This window comes from Protopterus annectens, chromosome 9.part0 (genome assembly GCF_019279795.1).
Source record: "Protopterus annectens isolate FY-2018-M chromosome 9.part0, PAN1.0, whole genome shotgun sequence".
Classification (NCBI taxonomy): Eukaryota; Metazoa; Chordata; order Ceratodontiformes; family Protopteridae; genus Protopterus; species Protopterus annectens.
This window is the reverse complement of record NC_056743.1, coordinates 411,863,514-411,890,455: the sequence shown is the minus strand read 5'-3', so window position 1 is coordinate 411,890,455 and position 26,942 is coordinate 411,863,514. Positions and strand designations below refer to the sequence as shown.

Below are 26,942 nucleotides of genomic sequence, written 5' to 3'. Positions count from 1 at the left end.
TCCAGGCCATAGCTAATAACCAAATTAATGCCAGTCACTCTACCCCAACAACCACACAAACTAGCACTGAAACACAAGGGTTGGGAGGATGGCCTAATGGTTAAGGTGTTTGCCTTACAAACACAAGGTGCAGGGTTTGAGTCTCACAAGGGATAACTGGCTAGGCTTAAAATGGCTCGCAAGGGCAGTTAGCTTAGTACTAATCAATGAACCTATGAACCTAATATCACCCACTTTAGCTTTCAGCCAGTGTCTATCAAAACCATTCTAAAACTCCTACAGAAACTTAAACCAACTTAAACCAACCATCCTGGCTGCTGATAATCTACCAGCAGAATACCTCCAGATAGCCACAGTAGCTACAGCCTATCCTTATGCAATACTTATTAACAGATCTATTTCAAAGTGTAAGGTACCCTCTATATGGAAAACCTCCCATATCATACCACTACAAAAAGGAGGCAACTCTTTAGAAATCAATAACTATCGTCCTATTGCTATTTTATCTCCCTTATCAAAAATACTAGAAAGAGAGTCATACACACTCAGCTCATGGATTACCTTCAAAAAAACAATCTGCTATCTAAAAATCAACACGGCTTCAGACCCTTCCATAGCACAGCCACTGCACTTATCTCCATCACGAATACCATTAACCACCATAGAAATTATGGAAAATTAGTCTCAGCCATATTTTTAGACCTGTCTAAGCTTTTGACATGGTAAAACATAATAAACTTCTCAATACACTCTGTACCCTAAACCTGAGTACCTGCTCTATCACCTGGTTTAAGAACTACCTATCAGAACATCAGCAGGCAGTAAAATGGCAGAACCAACTATCCTCCCTACTGATGGTATCCTTAGGAGTCCCTCAAGGCCTCCTAGGCACATTGTTCTTCTCTCTATTCACCAATCAACTCTTATCCTCCACACCCAAGGCCTCAGTTATTCAATAAGCAGATGACACCATCAAATGTGCTGCCCCCAGACTAGATGACCTCCACTCCCAAACACAAGCCTGCTTTTCACTAGGTGAGTCCAAGTTCACTAACCACCAGCTTATTCTTAACCCAAATAAAACTAAATTACTCTATTGCAGACCATATAGATCCTTCCCCCAAATGATAAATTTTCTATAATCTCCAATAACAAAACTGTAATCACTCCAACCACCCACACCAAACTTTTAGGCGTTGAAATAGACAACTACTTAAGATCTGACTTGCACATTGCCCAAACTATCAAGAAAGTTCACAAAACACTAGGACTGCTCTATCGCAACAAGAAATTTCTCTCAAAGCACTCAAACCACAACAGCAAGGACACATCTACTATCCACCCTCCTCTACGCATTCCCAACTCTAACTAACCTTCGTAAAACTGGCCTAAACAAATTAGAATCCTGTTATAATAAGATAGCAGGATTTGCTACTGAATCCTCATACAGAACAGATCCCTGTGATTCTCTCAAAAAGCTAAACTGCTTGGAGCTCCCTCGGCTGCTTCAACTCAATCGTCACTAGCACACAAGTTATACTACCACTCTGACAATCGTCACTAGCACACAAGCTATACTACCACTCTGAAAATGGTCACTAGCACACAAGTTATACTACCACTCTGACAATCGTCACTAGCACATAAGCTATACTACCACTCTGAAAATGGTCACTAGCACACAAGCTATACTACCACTCTGAAAATGGTCACTAGCACACAAGTTATACTACCACTCTGGCAATCGTCACTAGCACACAAGCTATACTACCACTCTGACAATGGTCACTAGCACACAAGTTATACTACCACTCTGACAATCGTCACTAGCACACAAGTTATACCACCACTCTGGCAATAGTCACTAGCACACAAGCTATACTACCACTCTGACAATGGTCACTAGCACACAAGTTATACTACCACTCTGACAATCGTCACTAGCACACAAGCTATACTAATACTCTGAAAATGGTCACTAGCACACAAGTTATACTACCACTCTGACAATCGTCACTAGCACACAAGTTATACCACCACTCTGGCAATAGACACTAGCACTCAAGCTATACTACCACTCTGACAATGGTCACTAGCACACAAGTTATACTACCACTCTGACAATCATCACTAGCACACAAGCTATACTAATACTCTGAAAATGGTCACTAGCACACAAGTTATACTACCACTCTGAATCGTCACTAGCACACAAGTTACACCACCACTCTGGCAATAGTCACTAGCACACAAGCTATACTACCACTCTGACAATGGTCACTAGCACACAAGTTATACTACCACTCTGACAATCGTCACTAGCACACAAGTTATACCACCACTCTGGCAATAGTCACTAGCACACAAGCTGTACTACCACTCTGACAATGGTCACTAGCACACAAGTTATACTACCACTCTGACAATCGTCACTAGCACACAAGCTATACTAATACTCTGAAAATGGTCACTAGCACACAAGTTATACTACCACTCTGACAATCGTCACTAGCACACAAGTTATACCACCACTCTGGCAATAGTCACTAGCACACAAGCTATACTACCACTCTGACAATGGTCACTAGCACACAAGTTATACTACCACTCTGACAATGGTCACTAGCACACAAGCTATACTACCACTCTGAAAATCGTCACTAGCACACAAGTTATACTACCACTCTGACAATCGTCACAAGCACACAAGTTATACTACCACTCTGACAATGGTCACTAGCACACAAGCTATACTACCACTCTGACAATGGTCACTAGCACACAAGTTATACTACCACTCTGACAATCGTCACTAGCACACAAGTTATACTACCACTTTGACAATCGTCACTAGCACACAAGTTATGCTACCACTCTGACAATCGTCACTAGCACACAAGTTATACTACCACTCTAACAAAATCCCAGCTCTCCAAAATCTCATACTTCCTTGTACCACAAGAACCTTGAGATCTAGAAACCAAAACCTCCTAGAAGTCACCAAACATAATAATAAGGCAGGTAAATCTCACTTTAGCCACTCTGTTTCCAAGCTCTGGAATACCCTACCTGGCCATCTAGCATCCAATGACTCCACTACAACATTTAAAAAACTCCTGAATGTCCACCTCATAAACAACTGGCTATGTTCCTATGTCACCCCTGGGTAAAAAGGGCATATAAATAATCACTCCTAAGGTATCCATACGTCAACTCTCGTTACTCACCATGTGAAAATACAACCACAAAATACTCATCTTCAGGGTGGCCTAATGGTTAACATGTTTGCTTTACAAACACAAGGTACAGGGTTTGAATCTCACAGGGGATAACTGGCTAGGCTTAAAAATGGCTCGCAAGGGCAGTTAGTCTAGTACTAATCTGTGAACCTATGTTTGATAACCGGCTCCACACTGGATGACCCAGTTTCCTCCTCCTTCCCAAGACGCACATTCAGACATATTTATAAGGAAAGAATAGAGCCAGATACTAATCCACATAGAACCTCATCAGCTGTAAGGTTTCTTCAAAGGAAGGACCATCCACGGAGAGAAGGAGCTGTTATGACGGGAAAGAGACAACATTCTTATCTCTATGTGATTTAATTGCCTCTGGGTCCATGGACAGTTCATAGATTCCCGAGCAGAAGACAGTGCCATGTCACCCACCACCTCCAGATGCAACGCTGTGCCCGGACTTGCACTGAAGACGGTATTCAATGAGGGTACACTAAATGTTTGGTCTCAGGGATCCAGCTGCTAAAAGCATTCCTGCCACTGATGGTGGATGGGAGTAACACGAATACTCCATACTTAGCACAAACATCAGGCTATATTTGTTAATTGTGCAATCCAACCTCCACTGTTCATGCTTCCAGATCCTGAACCATAATTACTAGAATTGGAAGAAGATGTGAATCCCTGTCTACTTGGGCTTACGGGTGCAGCTAGGGGATATACTGAGAACATACCTCTCAACCATACCGAATTCCTCAGTATTTACTGGTTTTGGGGGTTAAAATAATGGGGCGCCACGAATTCCCGAATGGCCTCTTTGATTCCTAATTATATTCTAATTTTTTTTTTTAATACAACTTTAAACTTATGGATGATATCACCATGCATTGCCAACATATCCCAGAATGTCATCTACGTGCAGGGGCGTGCGTGGTGACATCAGCATTGACTCGTGAGGCAGAATGCAACCTACTGGAGTTGGTTTCAACTGATAATTGGAAATTACAGCAGTAAGCACATAACATATTACAAATTACTTGTGTTCTGCTTCTGCTGCAATAGAATCCAGCTCAGGGCCCACCACTGACTAGACCAGTCCTGTGTGTCAGACCGCACTCCTCAGATGAATCTATGAGATGAGAAAACTTACTTTTTCTGGCAGTGATCTCCAGATAAGTTAAACTAAGTAAAAAAATAAAAAATAAAAAAGCATGTTACATGTAGCGCATCTGCCATGCCAGCAGCCAGTCTAACAGAAACTGTAGCAATTCTTGACGTTTTAAAATAAAAATAGTTATATGGTACCTACCACTGCTAGCGCTTTTGTGAACGATGTGAAGTGTGTGCGTGAGTGAGTGTGTGTCAGCAATTTCCAGCAAAAGAATCTTCACTTGAGTTGAGTCAGACTTAATGACTTTACAAGTGCTTGTGGCTGAAAGCAGGCAGCATGGATATCAGTAGTGAAAAAGTATGAGTAGTGCCAACGTTTCCAGAACCTTCGACAGGAACTTGATCAAAAATACGTGTGGAGAAGGCACGTCCATAAGATTGCCTTAATTTCCCTAATTCAGGACAGTGTGTAAGCAAGTAACTGTGGACCTTTCATGGAGCGTGCTGTCCGGCTGCAGTAACTGTTACATTGACAGTACTTACACATTAACAGGTGGCAAGCACAGTGGTCAGAATGGGGGTGGGGTGCATTACTCTTATTCATGATGGATTAAGTTAAGTATTATTTATTATATTCTTAGGATCACCTATACCCGTTCACTGCAGATTCAGTTAATCATAAAAAGCACCCTGATTTACTTTTGTGTAAGTGTAAATGGCACCTGCCTTACATTTGGCTAGATTACATACAAACCGCCCATCCTGTAAGATGTCAAGTGTTGATGCAGAGCACACCTCTAAAGTATCATGCGTACTTTTAAAAAACATTTGTTTGCTTTGTTTACAGAATCCTATTAACTTCTCTTATCCATGGATGTCATTCTTGTACTCCGTAGATCACTGGATGAGATTGTTATAGAAACCCCAAAATGCTACTTGAAAGCAAAAAAGCTTTCAACAACATTTTGCTAAATAGAATAAATCCTTATTAGAGACTTGACATAAGCAACCGTGAAACATGAAGACTACACATATTTTGTAGCTCAAATGCTGTGTCTTCTGCTGCATAGCTTTGCATACAAAACTCCATTATCACTGAGCCTGTTTAGTCTCAATTAAATGTCTGTGAAGTGAATGAATCCCGCCCCCCCCCCCCAAAAAAAAAAGCTGTCAGATTCTGTATAATGGTACCAGAGTGATTTTTATCAGTTATATGGATGTTTTCTTGGTATACAACAGTGAGGCAATTGTAACCCCCCCCCCCCGACAACACAAGTGCACCCAGGGACAGATGACAGACCTTGAACAAAAATGCAAAAGCTCACTCAACAGCAGTATGATGTCAGGATACCTCTGTCTCATCACTGTCCCCCAAACATAAGCGGAGTAATTCTGGGGATAACAAGGAGGTTTGGTAGACCCAGTGGGTGAGGCAGGAGCTGGGAGCAGGTTAAAACAATGTTTAAACAATTATCTTGTATACATTGGTGGGATGGAGATCTAATTAAAAAAATGTAAAGGAAGAAGTTGAGACTACAAAATAAGTTTAAAAATGCTCCATACAAAATGTTACCTTGTTTTGCTTCACGGAGAGCTGCCATTATATGTTGTACTACCTTACATTTTTAATACAATGCTGTAGGGGGCCATTATCAGGTTTTAGAAGCACGTTTGTAATAAAAAAAGAAAACAAATCATATGCCAAAAGTTGACTGCAGTGGTGGGGGGGATCCAAAATAATTTTTGAAATTGTTACATATATCTCTCATCTCTCATGTGTAATTTAAAATCCTCTCTTGCCTAATAAAACTTATAAATGTGTGGGTGTATGTCTGTATGTATGTACATGTGTATGTAGTCTGTATTTTATATATATATATATATATATATATATATATATATATATATATATATATATATATATATATATGTGTGTGTGTGTGTGTGTGTACAAATGTGATTCATAGACTTTGCAAGGCACAAATCAGTCAAAGGACCACAACTGATGGATTTATGAGCACTCAAGTTGAGTCCCTTGACTTTTATTATCGTTAAAATAAAAATAGTTATAGCTGGCCTTTAGCTTAACTTTTGTGTGGATGACTGATGTGATTGTTCGATTCCTTAAAAGAACATTTACTTAATTATTAACTGGGACTCCCTTCTCCCATCCATCAGAACACGTTACACTGCTCATTGTCTAGGTTCGCCCACTGAACCCCACTTTCCACATTTTGTGTTGAACATTTTGTCTGTTTTTCAATTTGTGTCTGAATGCTGGTATTGCACAATTCCACTGGAGGGGTGGGGTTACATAAATATGTATGCAGATTTTATGTTAATCAGCATACACATTTTGGGCCAGTTGTACCTACTTTTCATGGGCCTTTGTCCAGATGTTTGATGTTTCCAGGTTGAACAGTATGAGTAAGAAATGAGTCACTGGTCTTGAGTTTGAGCACATTGCGGCTGACCAGCTGATTCAATAAAAAAACTCTCAATCAGGAGAGTCACTAGTGAGCTGACTGCCAGGGGAGAGGAGTGGCAACTACACCTCTGAATGCACTTTCAAGGATGGGGTTCAGTGGTGCATCACCTCTGGGCTACTCGTCATCTGTCAAAGCAAAGAACAGTAATTACAGGTTCATAGGTTAAGTACTAGGGTAGCTGCACTTGTGAGCCATTTTACACCTACCTAATTTTCTTCAAAGGTGAAAATCAAACTCTGTACCATGTGTGTGTGAGGTAAATACCATAACCATTATGCCAACTCCCAACCTTTTGTAAACCTTTGCAAATAAAGCTCATGCCTTCTTGAACACTGGAGTTACTTCTAGGAGGTCTAGACAGCTTCCAACCCTCTGAGTCCTGGCCCCTGTGATGATGCTCCAGTTAAGACCTGCAGCTGTGTAAAGGACTTCCCATTACTCACTGTATAAAGAACTTTCAACTACCAACCACCCGGTCGGGTAAATACGGAATTTCAAATGCCAGACATCAGTGACTGAAAGGGATAACCCACTGGTACTTGCATGCTTTACATCATATTCCTCCTTAAACAATAAAAACAGTGCTGGCTGATGATGTCACAACCACAAATAAACTGGCTGATGATGTCACAACCACAAATAAACTTCATACATTTGCTTCTAGGCAATGAACACAGTAATATTCACTGAAAGCATTAAAACTGAGATCCGAAGTATGCAAGCAGCAGAAAACAATTTGAGAGTTCAGGGGCTCAGGTGCCCTTCTCAGTCAGTGTTTGATGTTTAGAGAGAGCTCTGGCATTTAGCATGCTTGTCTGCTGGAAAATGACATAATCTGCACAAAAAAGGGCGAATGCTAAAAGCATGCTTTTATTAACTGCAAACAAGTTTGAACATACCTAGCTCATGTGGAAACTCCTCACAGAGGATTGCTACTGAAGTACTGATTCCTTGGAAAACTGACACAGTAAAGGAAGCTCCTATTGCCAGACCATCAATGAAATTGTGTAGCCCATCACTCAAGGTAATCATCCATGCCAGAGTTCCAATGTTGGAGTAATGAGTTCCTTTCAACCAATAGCAGGTACTCGGCGGATTCTGTGCATCCTGCAATAAACGACAATCACAAGTCACAAGGAAGCCTGGACAGACACCAACTACTTGGTATCTAACTACAGACTAAACAGCATTCCAGATCCTCTTACAAATAGTTTTCCGTTTCTGCATTTCCCCCCTTTATTACTGAATATTTAGGAATGCCACCTGTGCAGTTACAATGAGGGATTAACTTGTAGTACTGCAAAATATCAACCGCCTCTAAATCTGCATGTTTATTGAGAACTGCATAAAGAAAACTCAACATTCAGGTGAAAAAGTTCTCTAGGTTATTGAGGTTCCCCTGTGAACATTTTTTTTTTATTTTTTTTAGTTAACACTTTACAGCTACTCTGTAGTATTTATAGGCCTAGCATATAGGCTTTTGAATCAACATATCCAGGTACAGTTCTGTAAAGTGTTTTCCTAAAACATACCACAATTTCACATTTAACCACAGTGCAAAACAAAAGTATTAAATGTCCTTATTCAGCATTTTGTTTCTGTGTATCAGTGTTTGCTTGGCTGTGTTAGCAACTATGTAAGTGCACAATAAATATGTATGCATGTTGAAGTTACAGGTACATGTATTATATTTAACTTAAATATCTATGTACTGACAAGGTTGGTTGCTGTGGTGGTGCAGTGGTTAGCACTGTCGCCTCACAGCAAAAGGTTCTTCGGTTCAATTCTAGGCTGGAGTGCCTTCTGTGCAAAGTCTGCATGTCCTCCCTGCGGTTGAGTGAGCTTTAAAGACATGTAGGTAGGTGTGAGTCTGTGTATGCCTTCTGTGAAGGTTGGGTGCCGGGCTGGCAACTCAACACCGTAAAACTCCACTGTCAATAAATCTGCGGACCAGTGATCTGCTGTGGAGACTCCATAACCGGGAAAAGCCAAAAGACATTGTTACCTCTTTACTGACAAGAGTGCATGTCCAAGAAATATTTTGCTCTGCCTCAATAAGGATGTTTAGGTGTTTCTAAATATTGATGTTCTGCAGCCTGTCTAAACTTGCATTTCTCCAGTTGCAGCAGTCATCAAATCTATATTACAGATTAGTTAACCGATGAAGAAGGATCTGTAAGAAAATTCAGTGAACTTGCAAATGGATGTACTCACCACGGAAGGTTTATTGCTCTCCATCAATACAGTACTAGAGAGAGTAAAAAAAAATGTTACTTTGGCATGGGTTTTGTCATCTGTACCAAATTAGTCAAGGTGCGATTGCTTACTCCTTAGAGACCTGTGAATCTACTTCAGGTTTCTCACCATCCCAAGAGATAAATGTAGGCCTTTTATTCTTAAAAAAATGCATTAACTTCTCACTTGAGTGGAAGTGAGTAAGGATACACTATCAAGGGAAGTTATGTACTTTCTATAATGGTAGACATGAATGAGCAGAGTTCATCCTCTTCAACGCCTAAAACATAGGCTCAGGTCAGCTCAGCACCAAACATTTTCCCAGGTTCTATATCCTCCTATTTTCCTATAATGCTCTGAGCTACTAGACTCCAGATGTCTAAGTACACAGCACCAGAGCACAGTTATGGTCTAGCCAATATTCCACATACATATAAAACCTTCCACCAGACTTCACTTCAGCTGGGGAAGGTGGGTGCGCTTGGTTAAATGGGATAGACTCAGATCATACTGATGTACTATTGTGGTAAATATCTGACATTCATATCCAAGACGATCCAGTCCATCCTCTTTTTATCGCTAGGGTAGAGACCCATGGATAACCCAGCTAGGTATTTAAGAAAAAAATCCTATGCAAAATGGTAGCCCACAGGAAGACCACTCCCTGGATACGAAATCCAGCTTTTGGTGTCTTGTGAAAGAATGCAGAGAAGTCCAAATTGTGGCTAAGAAATATTATCTATTAATGTACATGTAAGGATGGACTACAGGTAGTCCAGACTCCAACTCCAACAGAATGAACATTTGAAGGCAGAGGAAGCTCCTTGCCATGCTTTTTATACAATTTGCTGGAGTCAGCAAGTCACCTTTCCAGAGTCAGTTTAGATGCTTTTTTCCCAGCTTGTTTTATGCAAGTGAGACAAAGAGCTGATACACTTTCTGAACTGATTAGCTCTATGGAAATATAATGTTAACTGCATGTAAATTTCTAGCTAATGCAAAAGGTATCCCTCTTTGTTGAAATAATTCTGAAAAAAAGCAGACCAGCAAGTTGACTGCCTGACTTTAATCAGTCATGGTAGTTACCTTCAGTATACAGGAAGCGGTAATGCTTTGCATTACCCTTTCTCTATAGAACATTAGGTGTGGAAAATCAGTGTACAAAAGTATGAACCTCATATCACTCCGGCTAAAGTAACCACCACCAAAAATAGTGCTGAAAGGAGGTCAATTCCTGCAGCACAAAACTTAGGCTCCATGAAGTTAGCAGACTCTAATGTAGGCATAATAGGAAAACATTGCTTAAAAAACTGTCTGTCAGGAAGCACAAAGAAGTAAGGTTATGAGCGGTTAGTCAGCTGACTCCTTTGTTCCTGGGTTTGATTCCCTCAGCCTGACCCTGAGCAATTCACTTGATCATACAGTGCTCCTGAGCTGTGTCATTAAAAAAGATGCTATGGATCACGCTTCTAAGGGTGCTGAAATTCCAATAGGACTACCTGTTACTGGGAGTTCTCTGAACACAAAACAAACCGAAAAAACTGTCCTGCATTTCAGCACTACTTGATATTCTAAACAGCAGCCATGATGGTGTTCAAATAAACAAACCCAATAACTGAAACAAAAGAGGAAGGGGTGCCCAAGTCAACATCTTACCCTTCCATACCCAAGAAAGGCAGTTCATTCTGAAAAACAAAAGGGCAAAATACAAAAACTTGCTATCTTTTAGGTGACATCAGCTCTATGACTTTTTTCTGAAGTTCACCCTTTACTGGATAATTCAAAAAAGGGCAATTACTATTTCCAGAGAATGCAACTGCTAAATAATGAACACCTACTGATCCTCTAAGATGGTTTCACAAGTGATGGGGATGGAAAAAAAACTCCTCCTGTCTTCTAGGTATGAATACTCACCAGTATCCCTGCCTAGTCAGGACAGCTGAAACGGTTATTGGACCAAATGGAACATGTGAAGGATGCTGGCACACTGCTCATGGAGGAAAGGTACCTTGTTTTAGCTTTGCACTAGCAATGTCGGCTATGTGTTTTTCAGAAACTCTTAAATTCTTCAAACAGCTCTTCTACAACTGAAACAGCCTGTTTCATGGATAAATGCTTTTAGTGGTGTACTGTGTATCCTTAGTGGGGTACTGAACATCCTTTAAACATGACCACACATTAACAGAGGCACCAAAAACACAAAAAAGATTCAGCCACTCTGACTTGCACAGCAGCAACTCTAGTAGAATTAAATATTTATACCAGGCAGCATTAAAACCAACCTTATTACCACAAACAAAAGCTTATACCTTCACCATTACGACAGTCTAGCAAAAGGAAGTGCTTGTAATGGAATAGAAACCAGGGTGCTGAACTGGGTCACTTGGGGTAGGTTGGAACTAAATACCAGCATAGTAAGCTGAAAGAAGGAAAGAGATGCAGAGACAATGATTTTTAATTTTTGAGTGACTGGAGACACCTGACTGTAACGGCCAAGTTTACTGAGGAAAGAAACATGAAATAATAACTACACAATAAAAAGACAAGAGGACCATTCATATAAAAAAAACTTTACTACGGACCTGGAAGAGTGAGATCACATGACACATATCCCCCTAGGTCAATCCTCTCAAACTGATTTTTACATACATTTCACCAGGACAGCAGTTTGAGAGGAGAGAGAGAGACACAGAGAGACAGAGAGATCCCTGAGGAAGGAACACAGTGAAGCACTGCACAGCTCTACTGCACTGATTAGGTTGCAGTGTAAGTTACTGACAGCAGGTAAAGCTACTCTTTGGTTTCCAGGGCAGGAATGATGCAGGTTGTTCTGAAATAGTTAAGTGCATACAGGGATTTTTTCTTTAAATGTAGCAGGTGTAATTTCAGTACTTCTACAGTGCAAAAAAAAACTGAGTGCAATTGGAGATTAAAAAGGGTATGTCAGTTAAAACAATTTCATATCTAACTGAAGATTCTTCTACATCTCCAAACTAAACCCTACTGAATAATTTTACATGTGGAAGACAACACTTTGCTACTATGTAAGAAGTGTATTTTAACAGCACTGAGCATAGCTGCATGACACAACTGACCAGATTTATTCATTCAAGTTAAAACTAGCTATACGCATAAACAAGTTAAATTACAAATAATATCTACAAAATGAATACATTAAAATAACCCAGAGAAATTATTACCATTACCATTTTTGAGGTTAACAGGTTTACAAAACTTCAAACAAGTGGGTCTTTAGATTTATTTCTTATAAAATTGGAACTGAAGTGTACTCTTGGACCTGCTAAGGTAGCCAGTTCTGCAACAGCAGAGCCTTGTAAGAAAACATATATAGCATATTCTTAAGTGCATCTTAATGAATACATTAAAATGACCCAGAGAAATTATTACCATTACAATTTTTGAGGTTAACAGGTTTACAAAACTTCAAACAAGTGGGTCTTTAGATTTATTTCTTATAAAATTGGAACTGAAGTGTACTCTTGGACTTGCTAAGGTAGCCAGTTCTGCAACAGCAGAGCCTTGTAAGAAAACATATATAGCATATTCTTAAGTGCATCTTAGGAATCAGTAGCATTCCATTAGCAGCACCATGAAGGGTGTTAAGAGCTCCTTTTGGCAGGTTGTATTGCTATCATGTAGGGCAAGGTATATTAACAGTCACAGCTCACACACTAACCTTGGGATCGGATACAAAATTGAGATATATGACTGCAGTGGAAGAATCCACTGGTAGTCTATTTAAGGAATTCTGAAACATCTTAAGGCAGCTCTCAAGGTGGAAATCACTGTGGTATTCCAGGGCATAGATAAACGGGCATGAGTGATCATGTACGAGACTCTGAGAGAATAACGTGCTTCGGCCACGTCATACTCCTGAAATAAGATTTATCAACTGCTGCTACTTACTCCTTCAGACAATTGCTAGATAACACATCCTTGGCACAAACTTCACTCAGTTTCTCCATAAAATAATAACAATTGTGGCAATAGAAAGGAGGTTAAAAAATCATTACTGTCACATGCATCAATAATGTCTCCATCTCGGTCTACTTTGATTGAAGAAAACTAATTTCACTGAATTTCAAAATACTCACACCAAATCGCTGAAAGTTCAAATCACTGAAAACTCATTTCACTGAATGCAAGTACTGTTGGGCAAATAAAATGTATATTCCCTTTTCCCCACTGTAGTGTGATCCTGGAGTTAGTACATACACTTGGGGGGTGGAGCATAGTATGCCCCCCACTCCCCCCAACTATATATACTAACTCCAGGATCGCAGTACAGTGGGGAGAAGGGCATACACGTTTTATTTGCCCAACAGTACTTACATTCGGTGAAATGTAATTCAGTGAAATGAGTTTTCATTGATTTGAGTGGTGATTTTTTGCAGGTGAATTATAATTCAGTGAAATGTGTTCTCGGTGAATCAAAGTAGACCCCCCCCCATCTTGATCTGATTAATTTTCAGACAATTAATAGATGTTCACAGAAAGACTCTTGAGAGAAACTGGTAAAACTGATATCACTAGTACAGAAATCACATTGTCTCTTGTAATGGCTTTGCCTTGTGGCCCAGATACTGGTTGAAAAATGTCTAGCATTAGACCACTCACTTGGTCAACCAACAAAGAAACAAACAAACCCACACCCCTTTACTATAATGGCATCTCATAAATGAAGCATTCATGATGAATAACAATCAAGCCAAACTCAAGCCCTGCAAAACCATGCAGCAGAAAATGTGTTGAAGAATAATTAACACCAAAGACAACTTCTGCAAACACCTAAAGAAAAATCTCTATCAACTTCAACAAAAAGACCACACTAATTCAGAACTCCAGAAACTTCACTCCCAAAGATTAAGCAGGTCTTGGAGTCATTAAAAGGGTTTAAGGTGCTGGGTCTGCCACATTCTCAATAACCCTGTTATTAAAGGGAAGGGCAGAGAAACAGTGAAAGATCAGCACTATGTGAACATAAAAGAGGTTTCTTAAGGATCGATGTAAGAGTGGCGAGGAAGAGGAAGGAGACTGAGCCTTAGCAGCACAAAATGTGAAAAAAAAAAAACAATATCTAAGAAAATTCAAGCATCACAGAATTAGCCAGGTTAGTCCAGAGTTCAGAGCGGTTAGGAGGCAAATGCAAAACAAGCCTCATGAAACCCACACAGCCAAAGTACTGAAACTGAAGACAGCCACCCAGAATCACTGCTTTCTCCAGGAAAGACAGTAATGAAGTTTCATGTCAGATGTGGTCACAATATTCTGATCAAAGACCCGAGTAGCTGATTGATAATGTAATGTGTTACAAGCCCTATTGCTTATGAGGCAGGCTGCACTGCACAGGTTGGACATGATCCACCAAAGTATAGCTGCTTAAATCATAGCCACAGAAATCTGAGAGAATACCCCCCCCCCCCAACTGTGATTTTTGACATGGTGGAAAGGTTTACATGCTCCTGTAATTTTTACACAGTTACACTGTCTGGAGTTGTGTCCCACGTATAGTTAACCCCTTGGCAAGTCTACCTAATAAAACAGACCAGGCAAACACAATCCAAAAAACCTGATCCCACAAAAATGTATTTAATGAATAACACAAGCCTGTCTTGATAGGAAGAGTGAGACCCATACTAAGAGCCAAGGTTGGAGTAGTGTTTGCCAGAAATGACACAGTGGTTGGGTTGATTGATCCAGGTAGCATGATCAGACTCAGCCCATCAAAGATGTATCAAAATGCCATGTGGGCTAACTACTGCAAAACAAAGGGTTGTGGCTGGGTGCAACTTCAGATGGAAGGCTGGACCAAGACAAATCACCGGAGATCAGACAGACAATAGAAACTATACTTTGTGAAATGAAGTGACACCTCGAAACTTGGTGGAAAACTGCGAGCCATATGGTAACCCACTATGGCAGCAGTAGCTGGAGTCTTAGCTCCTACCTGAGTTCAGACTCAGCAGGGGCTGAAAAAGGTTTTCCAGAAGCTGCTACATGAGGGAGGTCTGGATTCTGGAGATGTGACACAGACAGCTGACAGATCTAAGTCCTAAAACAGCACAGCAGAATATCCTCTTACCTACCAAGTACAAAACTTTACACACCTTGTTATGTGGTAGAGTAGGAAGATGTTGTGGTCTTTGTATCCACTATCATTGCAAATGTATCAGACAAGAGTCAGCCTAGGACACCTGGTTACCATCTCAATCCTCAAGCCAAGGTGTAGGGAGGGTAGCAGTCTTCTTGGGAATCGAGGGAACACTACTGTGGTGCTGCTATGCTACATAAATGACATTGTCATTGTCAAGTGCTGTGGTGGTAATGATCCAAACCTGCGTCTCCTCCTTCTCCGGATACTTATTAGCATGCTTCTGATTAAAGGATCTGGGAGCCGTGGGCCAATCCAGAGTGAATTATATCACAATGAAGTTTTCTACAGAGAGGTCATTAGCTAATAAACTGTTGGGGGGGGGTGTAGAGGGCTTGTCATTTTCATTAGACTCATAGTTAAGATTTTCTGCAAATTTATAATCTTAGTGCACACCACCCCTACCTCAATTCCAGGCTGAGTATGTTTGTGCATACTTTGTGAATTTTGGGTCAAGCATGTAATGAATGACCCACTGAATAACAGGTGAAATGACACATGCTCAGAGACATGCTTGTTTGGGGGGGGGCACTGGGGCTTGAGAAGTTTTACATCATATCTGGTGGGGCATTGGAAAAGGTTTCAAAGGTTGCACTCTTGTACTGGTTAGGCCAGGTTTCACTACATATTAAAAGACCAATGTCTACAGGCTGATCAGTGACCCCTGTGATGGCAGAAGTTGGAAGACTATCCTCACTCAGATCAGGTTGAGGAGAAGCATTCTCCCAAGTACTACCAGCCAGCTCTAGCAGAGTCTTGACTGACTTCTATCTGGGAGCAGGGCACCCAGAGACGTGCTCTAACCATTCATATAGGCAATGTGCTGATATGCAAGGACACACACTACCAATGTAACCATCAGAAAGTACACCTTTACAGGTTCCTCATAGATTCAAACAGAAGACAAGTGTGAACTCAATCTTTTGCTAGAACATACACTGATGTTATACCCAGGGTCTTCTAAGCCATCTCATGGCTAGACTTGCTTCCAGAAAAGTACGACCAAGGTCTACCTATATACCACTACCTTCAATTCTTTATACTGCTTGGAGACAGGCCCTGGGCTGTGCAAAGGAATCTCCTGCTGTTCTCCAAACTGGACCTTCTCAACCACTGAAATTTTTTGGAGCAGCAATGCAATCCAGGAGTTTCTCCTTCCTGTGCCTCCGTGTGACTGACATGAACTGATGGCAGTTCAAGTACATTTACATTGGATTCATCTCCCAAACAATAGACAATGCAGAAATGGGTCTTGTCTCATGATTTAGCCATCAAACTTTTCAATAGCTTAAATGTTTCAGGTATCAAACATAGGAATATTTCCCTGATGAATAACAGGACTGAAATCTGAATTGTGAGAATGGCAAAAATGAAATGTCAGGACAAGTAGCTAGGCAAGATCTAGTATGAAGTCTGACATCACATGATTTGCAGGTGGAGGGTACACACAGAAGAAATGTGGGAACTTCAGAAAAAACACCCAAAGTGAGAAGAAGGCTATCCCAAATACAGATGCCCAGTATTACACCTGTTGCCCAAGTGACATTCTTCCTTTGTTTAATAACCTCTTCATAAACTCAGTTACTTTTCCTTGCAATTTATTTAATTGATAAGACTCAAACACTGCAAAAAACTACGAGCACTGTTAGCGACTCCCTGATGGATGAGGAATATAAGGCCTATAGTTTGTAAGTTGCTTGAATTGACAGAGCTGATTTCTGTTTTACCTGCCTCATTTTGTTTTCTGTCTTAAGAAATCTGCTTGGCCTGGTACAGCCTGGTGTTTTTTGTTCTACGTGGCAGATAGACAAATTATTTAAGCTGCAAATTTCACATTTTTTTCATTGGTTAATTTGTTTCGAGTGACATTTAAATACACAGCGAATTTCTGGGTCTTTGTCTTTTGTGATAGGACTCAAAGCCTTCAAAAACTACAAGCACTGTTCATGACTCCCTGCTAGCTATTTTTCCCCACCCCCCTTTTTTAAACAAAAAAACATCTTTACTAAACCATCACTTATGACATAAGCAATGATACACTTGTATAAATGAAAACAAACCACACCGACACAATCCTAGTTGCAAACATTTTACATTACAAACCATTACTGAATGACGCACTCCCAAGCTGCAGACATTATATATCAGTTATAATCTAACAAATCATATTCAGACATTACACAACTCATTTAAGTCCTGCCTTCATTTAAACCTCATTCATCCCCTGTATGTATTGTTCCCACAATTCCTATTTTTTTTCCTATGTAGTTTGCTCCCACCTTTTCCTAAAAATTTCAATTCCAGTTGTTTTATCTCTGTTACTACATTCACTACTTCTAATATAGTTGGATTAGATTTCGATTTCCATTTTCTAGTAACTGCTTTTTTTGGAAGCCACCATAATTAGACACAGCAAGGCCTTGCCATGTCTAGGCAATTCCGATTCTGTATTATAGCTCAGAAAAATCATCTCCCTTGTCACACCAATCCACCGACCCAGTATCTCTGAAAGTGCATCCCACAAGGAATCAAAATCTGCTAACTCACCACACTCCCAGAAAATATGTTCCCAAGTACCTCTTTCTTTCCCACCACACCTCCAACATTTGCTGTCTACCTGAGGAAAAATTGTCTGGAGTCTACTTGGGGTTAAAAAAAAAAAATATATATATATATATATATATATATATATATATATATATATATATGTAAACATTTCCAAGCAAAAATCCTAAATCTTCTAGATTTAGTTTCATACTTGGAAAACATACATTTATCCTCCTATTCTTTGCGAATTACTTATCCAATCTCTCTTCCCAATCCTTTCGAATCTCCTCCGATTGATTCTTATAGTTATCATGCAATATTTTACATGCTCTACTAATTATTGCTTTTTTAATGGCAACTTCTGTTCTAGATTCTACTAAAAACTCTACCAGTGTGGGTCTTTCATTTAGGACCTCTCCATTTCTTTCTCCTTGCCTATACACTGATATCAATCCTTGATAAGGAAGGCATTCTCTAACCTGAACTCCAAATAAATTCTTGGCCTCTTCCCATTCGATTACCTTTCACTCTAGTTATTTGTTCCCACACACCCTCCCATTCCATGATCTGCTTTTTAAACTTTGAGATTTTAAGCTGCCACCCTTACTGTAAACTGAATTTTATAAGCTCCTCCTTTCTACACTGCTGTTTATATCTTGAATTATTTATTTGCCTTTCCTTTTGCTTATTTTGAAAAAAGTGCATTTTACCTATCATTGTCTGTTCTACTGATTCACTCACTCTGAATTCATCCATCTAGCTATCAAGATGGATAAAGTTGTGTACTTTTACACTCTAGCAAGCACTTTTCTAGGTTTTTGCATCAAGAGGTCAGTGGATTTTCAGTCTAGTAGCAGTGGGTGGTAGCTTGGTTTGTACAGGTTGGGGAAACACACTACAGATTACTGCATGTGATTTTTTGTTGGCTGGATGGCTTATTAATCGGGTAATATTGTTTTTAGTGCCTTTACAAATTCTGTACAGCTGAGTGGCTCTTGGTTTATTTCTACAAAGCAAAGTACTTACTAAATAATAACACTTTTATAAGCTGCTTAAAGTACATTGCTGTATCTGCAACTGGAAGCAAAGCTCTCTTCACCCAAGACTGGACTAGACAGTCAAGAGGAGAAGGTAAACACTTGCACCACACCACACTCATCACATAGTCCTTCAAAACCTACACCACCAAAACACACACATAGCAACACACACCTATATTCGCGGAGGCTCTCAATAAAAATCTGCTCAAGCAACAGAGACCTCCAAAGCAGAAACGCATGCAACCTCCACCCCCAACACAACCCAAATGACACATAGCCCACAAAACTCAGTGTGCCACTCAACCGCAGCCCATAAGGCATAACAACGTACCCAACATTCTAGTCATAGTTGACTCAATAGTCAGGCACACTGATGTTCCACTCACCAGGCTAAACAAAGAGAAAGTTACTGTCATCTACCTGTTGGGTGCCAAGATCTGCCACACAGCGCACGCACTCAGGTCACTCCACAACAAGTACAATTAGGACTCTGTCATTGTCCATGTTGGTGTGAATGACCTAAGATGTACCTCCCTGGACTACATGAAAAGAGACATGGAGGAGCTCTCTGATCTTGTCGCCCAGGCAGGTATGACCCTAGCCCTAAGTAGCATCCTGCCATCACCCAGAATGATACCACAGTACAAGGACAAAATGATTGACTTCAACAATTGGCTAAGCTTCTGGTGTCATTCTAAGGGGATTCAGTATCTGTCTGCCTGGGATGACATGATTGACAGACCACGATGCTTTGCCAGAGATGGGCTGCACCTGTCGCCCTTGGCATTCCGGATATTGGCTAAGGCTCTTGCCACCCCTATAGTGCCTTTTTTAGGCAAGGTTCAAATGACAAATTCACCACTGTAACAGGTACAAGCAAGCAAAATCTGAGGGTAATGCTACTCAATACTAGAAGTCTAAACCTCAAAATGCATTCACTCGAGGCACTCCTTAAAATGGAGAACAATGACATCTGTGCAGAGACCTGGTTCAAGGCTCCAGAAAGTACCCCTGCATTACCAGGCTATAATTCATACCACACCTTTCGGCCACCTAACCTGGACCGAAACACTAAAGGTGGAGGCGTGTCCATATTCATTAAGGATATCCACACCTCCAGGCTAGTTGCTCAGCATAATGCATCCGAGATTATCCAAGTGCAACTAACTCTGGGCATGAGCACAATCCAAATTGGAACTTGCTATAGATCCCCCACCATGCCCTAGGATTCCCACTCCTCATTTCTTGATACACTGGAAAATATTAGGGTACAACCTAACACCCTAATAACTGGGAAAACTACTCATGTAGCAACTCTTTTGCTCAATGTTTAATGGAATTCATAAATTCCAACGCCTTGGATCAACTTATCCACACCCCCACAAGGGGCAGCAATATCCTAGACCTGGTCATTACCAACATGGGCGACCGGTGTTCCACACCAGAGGTCAATTCCTTGTTGGTCAGATCCGACCACAAGCTAATCAGCCTAGATATCCACATCCCGCCCCCACCCCCCATTTGGGAAACCACCGTAAAAAATTCTCCAAAGCCAACTTCATGCTTTTTAAGACAGAAGTGGCAAACTTCATGACACCCATGCAGACGGACAATAGAAGTATGACTGCTGAATCCTACACAAATGCACTTTATAAGCACTTACATGAGTGCATGGATCGTGCTATCCCTAACAGAACCAGGATGCTATCCTCCAAAAAAAGGAAGCCAATCTGGTGGTCCCCTGCCATAAACAAACTGTACGACAGAAGAAAGAAACTGTTGCAAAAAAGAGTAAAATCCCATAACTGGAAGAACTCCCTGGTCAGCCACAGTAAGAAGCTGAGATCCCTCATAAAATCCTCCAAAGCTAGTTAAGAAAACAAAATCGCCACCGATTCTAAAGACAACCATAAAACATTCTATAGCTATGCCAAGAATCTCAATGGCAACACTCAGATCTGCTCTGAGTTACAGCACAATGGCACTAAATATACAGAATCAACTGATATTGCCAACATCCTGGCAGATAGGTTCAGTGCTAACTTTATATCCCCCCCCCCCCCAAAGGGCCCATCTCTATACCAGAAGAATGCAAAGTTCCTGTAATCACGGCTGCACAGGTAAAAACCACACTCTCCAAAGCCAAGAACACAGCATCCATGGGACCTGACAACATCCCAGGCTGTGTTCTACATGAACTACAGAATGAACTGGCACCCCACCCAAGCACCATGTTCATTCATAGCCTCACCTCAGGCTTTCTGCCCACTGAATGGCGCACAGCGAAGGTTATTCCCACTCCACAAAGGGGGAGCCACCACGGACCATGGAACTACCAACCCATCAGACTGATGAGTCTGATCTGCAAAGCCATGGAACGTATCATCATGAAATTTGTAAACAAATACATTGGTAATCTCCAAACTCTGGACCCCACCCAGTTCGGGTTTGTAAAAGGCATATCATGTCTCCTAAACTGGATTGACTTCTTTGAAGCAGTCACCAAAGTCGTAGATGAGGGTAAGGTCATTCACACAGCCTATCTAGATCTCGTCAAGGCTTTTGACACCATCCTCCACTCTGGAATTATAAATAAACCCACTAAACTAGGTATAAATCCCTATGTCACAAGATGGGTTGCCAACTGGCTCACTGACAGAACCCACACTCTGAAAGTAGCAGACTCCAAATCTGACTTCAGACCAGTGACAAGTGGAGTACCAGAGCGTTCAGTCCTGGGTCCTCTCCTGTTTGGTATCTACTTTTCTGAAGTGCAGGCTAACACAGAAGGTCTTTGGCTAATGAAGTTCACAGATGACTGCAAATTAGAAGCCATAATTTAAACTCCTAACAATGTAGACATCCTACAAAACGGCCTCACTGAGACAGATGCCTGGTGTCAAAGCCATGGCCTCAAGCTCAATGTCAAAAAGTGCACTGTCATCCCCTTTGGTAAAAATTCTGTACCCATGAGCTACCACATAGGTGGTAGTCTACTTAACACCGAAAGTGTGACAAGAGACCTTGGGACACAGGTGGACAGTAGTCTCTCCTTTGATAATCACATCGCCACAGTAGTCAGGAAATCCTTCTATGTGGCACACTTCATCACAAAAGGTTTCTCATCCAAGAAAAAAAAGGTCATTGTTCCCCTCTACTAGTCACTCATTAGACCTATTACAGAGTACAACGCCCCTTTTGGTATGTACCTCCCAAGACATCTACAACAACTGGAAAGGCCGCAGAAATACCTCACAAAGAGGATTACCGGGCCTCAAACAGATGCCCTACACAGACCGTCTCAAAAAACTCCAGCTTTACTCTGTCGCATATCGCCTACTCAGAGGTGATCTCTGCCTAACATACAAAGCTATGTCAAATCCAGAGCTGTTGGACATGCTTCACTTAAAGAAATCCCAATCCCTCCAAGCTACACGCTCTAGGGACCTAAACCTTGTCACCACAATAAACAGAACTTACTGGAGGGATAGATTCCTGTCTCAGAGATTTCCCATACTCTGGAACAAACTATCTATCTGTATCAAACAAAGGTCCTCATTAGCACTCTTCAAGAAAAATCTTGATGATTGGATGGGAAATAGGAAATTCACCCTGGGGATCACCTCTGTGGCTCTGCTCGACAGGGGCACAGGAAAATAATTTTCTTGGGTGACGAAAGCCAGGGTACCTTTTTGGCCAGGCTTGTATAGGACCTAGGGCCGATAGCCTAGTACCTACCTATGAACCTATGCATCTTTAAGTTTGTTTGTGGTAGGATTTCACTCCGGACACTCTTTTACTACACTTTTATATTAGGGAGACTGGGATTATTCTTCTAGTTACAGTAAGTGTTTACCTGGTCTGTCTGCTTTGGGGATCACACAAAAAGGCTCTAAGTGTAGTCATTTTATTGGCCAGAGGGCTCAGTCATCAGTTTTCTGTATTCTCAGTGCTGGTATAAACTCGGTATATTTGCACAGAGCTGCTTGCTGTGTCAGTGTCCTGTACAAATGCAAACATCTGGAAAGACTGCATATTTTCATTGTACTGTGAAAGTTTACTGTGCTAATTACCTTATTATAGCAGAAAAACAGCAACTTAGCACACCAAAAGTTTAATGTAGTAAAGCTTTCGGGAATACACCCTTCATCAGTACATATTAAGCAATTAATTTACAAAACTTTAAATAGAGGAATCAATTAATCACATGATACAGCCAGCCTAATTACTTAAAAAGATATACTACAGCAATACATTTCAATACAATAATTAAAAAACAAAGAGAGAGGCTTTGAAAATTTTTTTAGTATAAACCATAGTTATAATTAGATAGAATGGGATTATTTTAAATAGTGTATTGAAATTAGAATACGTGTACAATGTAGTTTAAATTAACATCTAGTTTTTAGAAGTGCTTATTGTATTGAAATGTATTGCTGTAGTATATCTTTTTAAGTAATTAGGCTGGCTGCGTCATGTGATTAATTGAGTCCTCTATTTAAAGTTTTGTAAATTAATTGCTTAATATGTACTGATGAAGGGTGTATTCCCGAAAGCTTTACTACATTAAACTTTTGGTGTGCTAAGTTGCTGTTTTTCTGCAGTTCGTCTATATAGCGTATTACCAAGGTTATTTTGTCTACCTTATTATAGCACCCAGCACCATTGCTGCTCAGAGAGTATCTGATTTGGCACTGGGCAGCATCGCTGGTTAGGTTCGCTACAGATTACATCATGTAGGCACTCTTCCTCATCCAGTTACAAATACCTCCACACTTATCCTTTCAAGTACACATTAGGACCCGCAACCATGGATGGGCACTTTCCTGCTATCTCTGCATCCAGCTTGGTATGCATGGGTATCCTGAGGCAATGTAATAATTGCCTTATGTACACTGACAACCACTTAATTCTCAAACAGACAAATACAGTATGTGAGAGATGTAGTTACACATTGACACTGGAGGCTAGACTCTCACATACAAACACAAAAAGCAACAAACAGGTTGTCAGTGACTCACACACATCACTCACTGCACCACCAAAGGACCACACACACAGACCTACATATGTGGAGGTGCTCACATGTAACTTACTCAAACCTCAAAGGCCTCTTAAGCACAGTTCTCAGAAGCTCTGCATGTACACAAACAAGACAATTTCCATCACAACACAAAGCCACATCTCACTGTGCCTCAACTACCAAGCCCATAAAGCTAAATACTCCATGACCCAATATTCTGGTCATAGCAGACTCCATTGTGAGACACAATGATGTCCCTCTTACCAGGCTGGATAATTAGAAGTTATGTACCTACCATAACGTTCCATGTTAGTTGTCTTCTTCTCGCCTTCTTTCTTGCTGGATGGGTTCGGAGCCGATCCTCGGCTCCGACTCGGCCACTCTAAAAGCTCGAGAGCTAGTTCCACCGGCTCGAGGCTCCCCTATGTCCCACAATGCTAGGCGGTAACTCCTCAGATCTCATTTGAAAGCTAAGCCCAGCTAGGAAATTCCATAAAAGGAACAAAAGAAAACTCCTCTAGGTCTGTCCAGGCTAGGAGGAAGGAGGGTGGGACGCAAGAAAGAAGGCGAGAAGAAGACAACTAACATGGAACGTTATGGTAGGTACATAACTTCTAAATGTTAAGTTGTTTATCTCGCCTTCATTCTTGCTGGATGGAACCGCGTCCCTAGCACCTTATCCCGGGTGGCCTATCGGAACAGACTCTTGAGTACAGTGGAACCAAAGTTGGCTCAGTCTCTAGAGGCCAAGTCCAACTTATAATGAGAAATGAAGGTATGGGGAGAAGCCCAAGTAGCTGCAGAACAAATCGAATCAATAGGCAGCCTATCTTGGGGAAAGCTATAGAAGTGGCTAAAGCTCTAGTTGAATGAGCCCTGGGTTTGGATGGCAATTGTTGATGTCTGATCTCATACACAAGGGTAATCAATGAAGTAAGCCATCTAGAAAGAGATACTTTAGAAATTGGAAGGCCCATTCTACCTTCTGCATAAGAAACAAACAGTTGATCAGATTTCCTGAATTGTTTGGTCCTGTCTAAATAGTACCTAAGTTGGCGATGAACATCTAAACAGTGTAACTTTTGTTCTGACCTATTGGAATAATTAGGGAAGAACACAGGAAGTTCAATGGTTTGATTTAAATTTGCCAGTGAAGCTACCTTGGGCAAAAAAGACGGGTTAGTATGTAAGGACACCCTATCCTTATGAAACACAAGATAAGGGGGTCGACTACACAGAGCATGGAGTTCAGAGACTCTTCTAGCTGAAGTGATAGCTACTAAAAAGAGTGTTTTCCAAGATAGTAACTTTATTGAACATGAAGCCGCAGGTTCAAAGGGGGTGGGGGGGGATTAAGGACGCCAGAGCCAAGTTGAGATCCCATTGAGGAGAAGGATCCCTGATAGGTGGTTTGAGGAGAAAAACTCCCTTTAAAAAGGCTTTACAGAGTTTGTGAGACATAATGGAGGACTCTGAGACTCCAACATGAAAGTTCGATATTGCTGCCAACTGAACTTTGATGGTAGATGGGGACGAACCTGAGTGGAAAAGTTCGGCTAGAAAATCTAGAACTGATTGAAAGGAAGCAGTGAAAGGATCTATATTCTTTGACTGCGCCCAATAGGAAAAACGTTTCCACTTGCTATGATAAATCTTCCGAGTGGAAGATTTATGAGAGGCTATCAAAATATCTCTAACTAAGCGAGATATCAGAGGAAGCCTGGCTAGAGTTGGAATTGGAGGAACCACGCTGTGAGGTTCAGAGAAGGGAGGGAGTGGTGCAACTGACCCGACTGATGGGTCAAGAGGTCTGGAACTGGGTCCAGATGCCAAGGTTGCTCCAGCAGATAACGGTGGAGAAACGGGAACCAAACCTGTCGAGGCCAGTAAGGGGCAATAAGGATCATGGAGGCTTTCTGAGCGATGGCTTTCTGTATTAGCTGAGATATCAGTGGGAAGGGAAGAAAAGCATACAGAAGTCCCCGGGGCCAATCGTGTACTAGAGCGTCTCTGCTGGGGTGGCCTGGTTGGGGAAAGAAGGTGAAGAAATCGTCGCACTTGCTGTTTTGGGGAGTAGCGAAAAGGTCGCAGCAAGGCCGGCCCCACTTTCGAAAAACTTTCTCCAACACTGAATTGTTCAGAGACCACTCGTGAGGCATGAGAATAGCTCTGCTCAATTTGTCTGCAATCACATTGGACTTCCCGGGAATGTGCATTGCTAACAGAAACCGCTGAGAAGAAATCGCCCATTGCCACAGTCTGAGTGCCTCTCGACATAGGGGGTAAGATCTGGTTCCGCCTTGTTTGTTGATGTATCACACTACAGACATATTGTCTGTCTGAATTGCTATAGTTCCCATGGGAAGAGAGTCTTGTAAGGCTTGCAACGCTAGAAGCACTGCTCTCATCTCTAGGACATTTATGTGCAAGTGGCACTCGAAAGGTTGCCACATGCCTTGGACCGTCCTGCCCTGGTAATGCCCCCCCACCCGATCAGGGAGGCGTCCGTTGTCACTGTAGCAACCGGAGGGGAAGGGACGAAAGGTCTCCCTAGGTGGAGCTGGGGAGATGTGATCCACCAAGAGATGATTCTTGCACGATTGAGTTATCCGAATAGGATGGGACACTGGAAGTCGTTGGAAAGACCATTGTGTGAAGAGCATCCATTGTAAAATTCTCATATGGAAGTGAGCTAATGGTAGAAGAGGGATGGCCTTCGCCATAATCCCTAAGACCTTCAGGATCAATCTGGCTTTGACTTTGTTGCTCTGCAAGACAAGAGAGACCTGTCTGTGTATGTCTGCTATTCTCTGCTCTGTGAGTCTGGCTGACATGTTGACTGTGTCTAGATTTGCACCTACAAAGGTAATAACATGACAAGGCGAGAAGACAGACTTTTCGTAATTTACTGAAATGCCTAGTGTCTGACATGTGTGAAAGGTGTAGTCTCTGGCAAGAAGCAAAAGATGCTTGGTGGGGGCTGTAAGGAGCCAGTCATCTAAATAAGGAAACACCTGGAATCCTTGTCGTCTCAGATGAGAGGCGACCACTGCCATGCATTTGGTAAACACTCGGGGGGCTGTAGTGAGA

At 41.3% G+C, this 26,942-nt stretch overlaps 1 protein-coding gene across 2 annotated transcripts in view; it reads right to left on the bottom strand.

Moving 5' to 3' along the window:
* The window catches only part of SLC39A14 (solute carrier family 39 member 14), a 1,521,355-nt gene that overhangs the window by 24,936 nt on the left and 1,469,477 nt on the right, over positions 1-26,942 (bottom strand). For both annotated transcript variants that reach the window (XM_044082946.1, XM_044082945.1), the window contains exon 8: positions 7,735-7,942. In XM_044082946.1, coding sequence (XP_043938881.1) covers positions 7,735-7,942 — 208 coding nt within the window. The remainder of the gene's footprint in view (positions 1-7,734; positions 7,943-26,942) is intronic.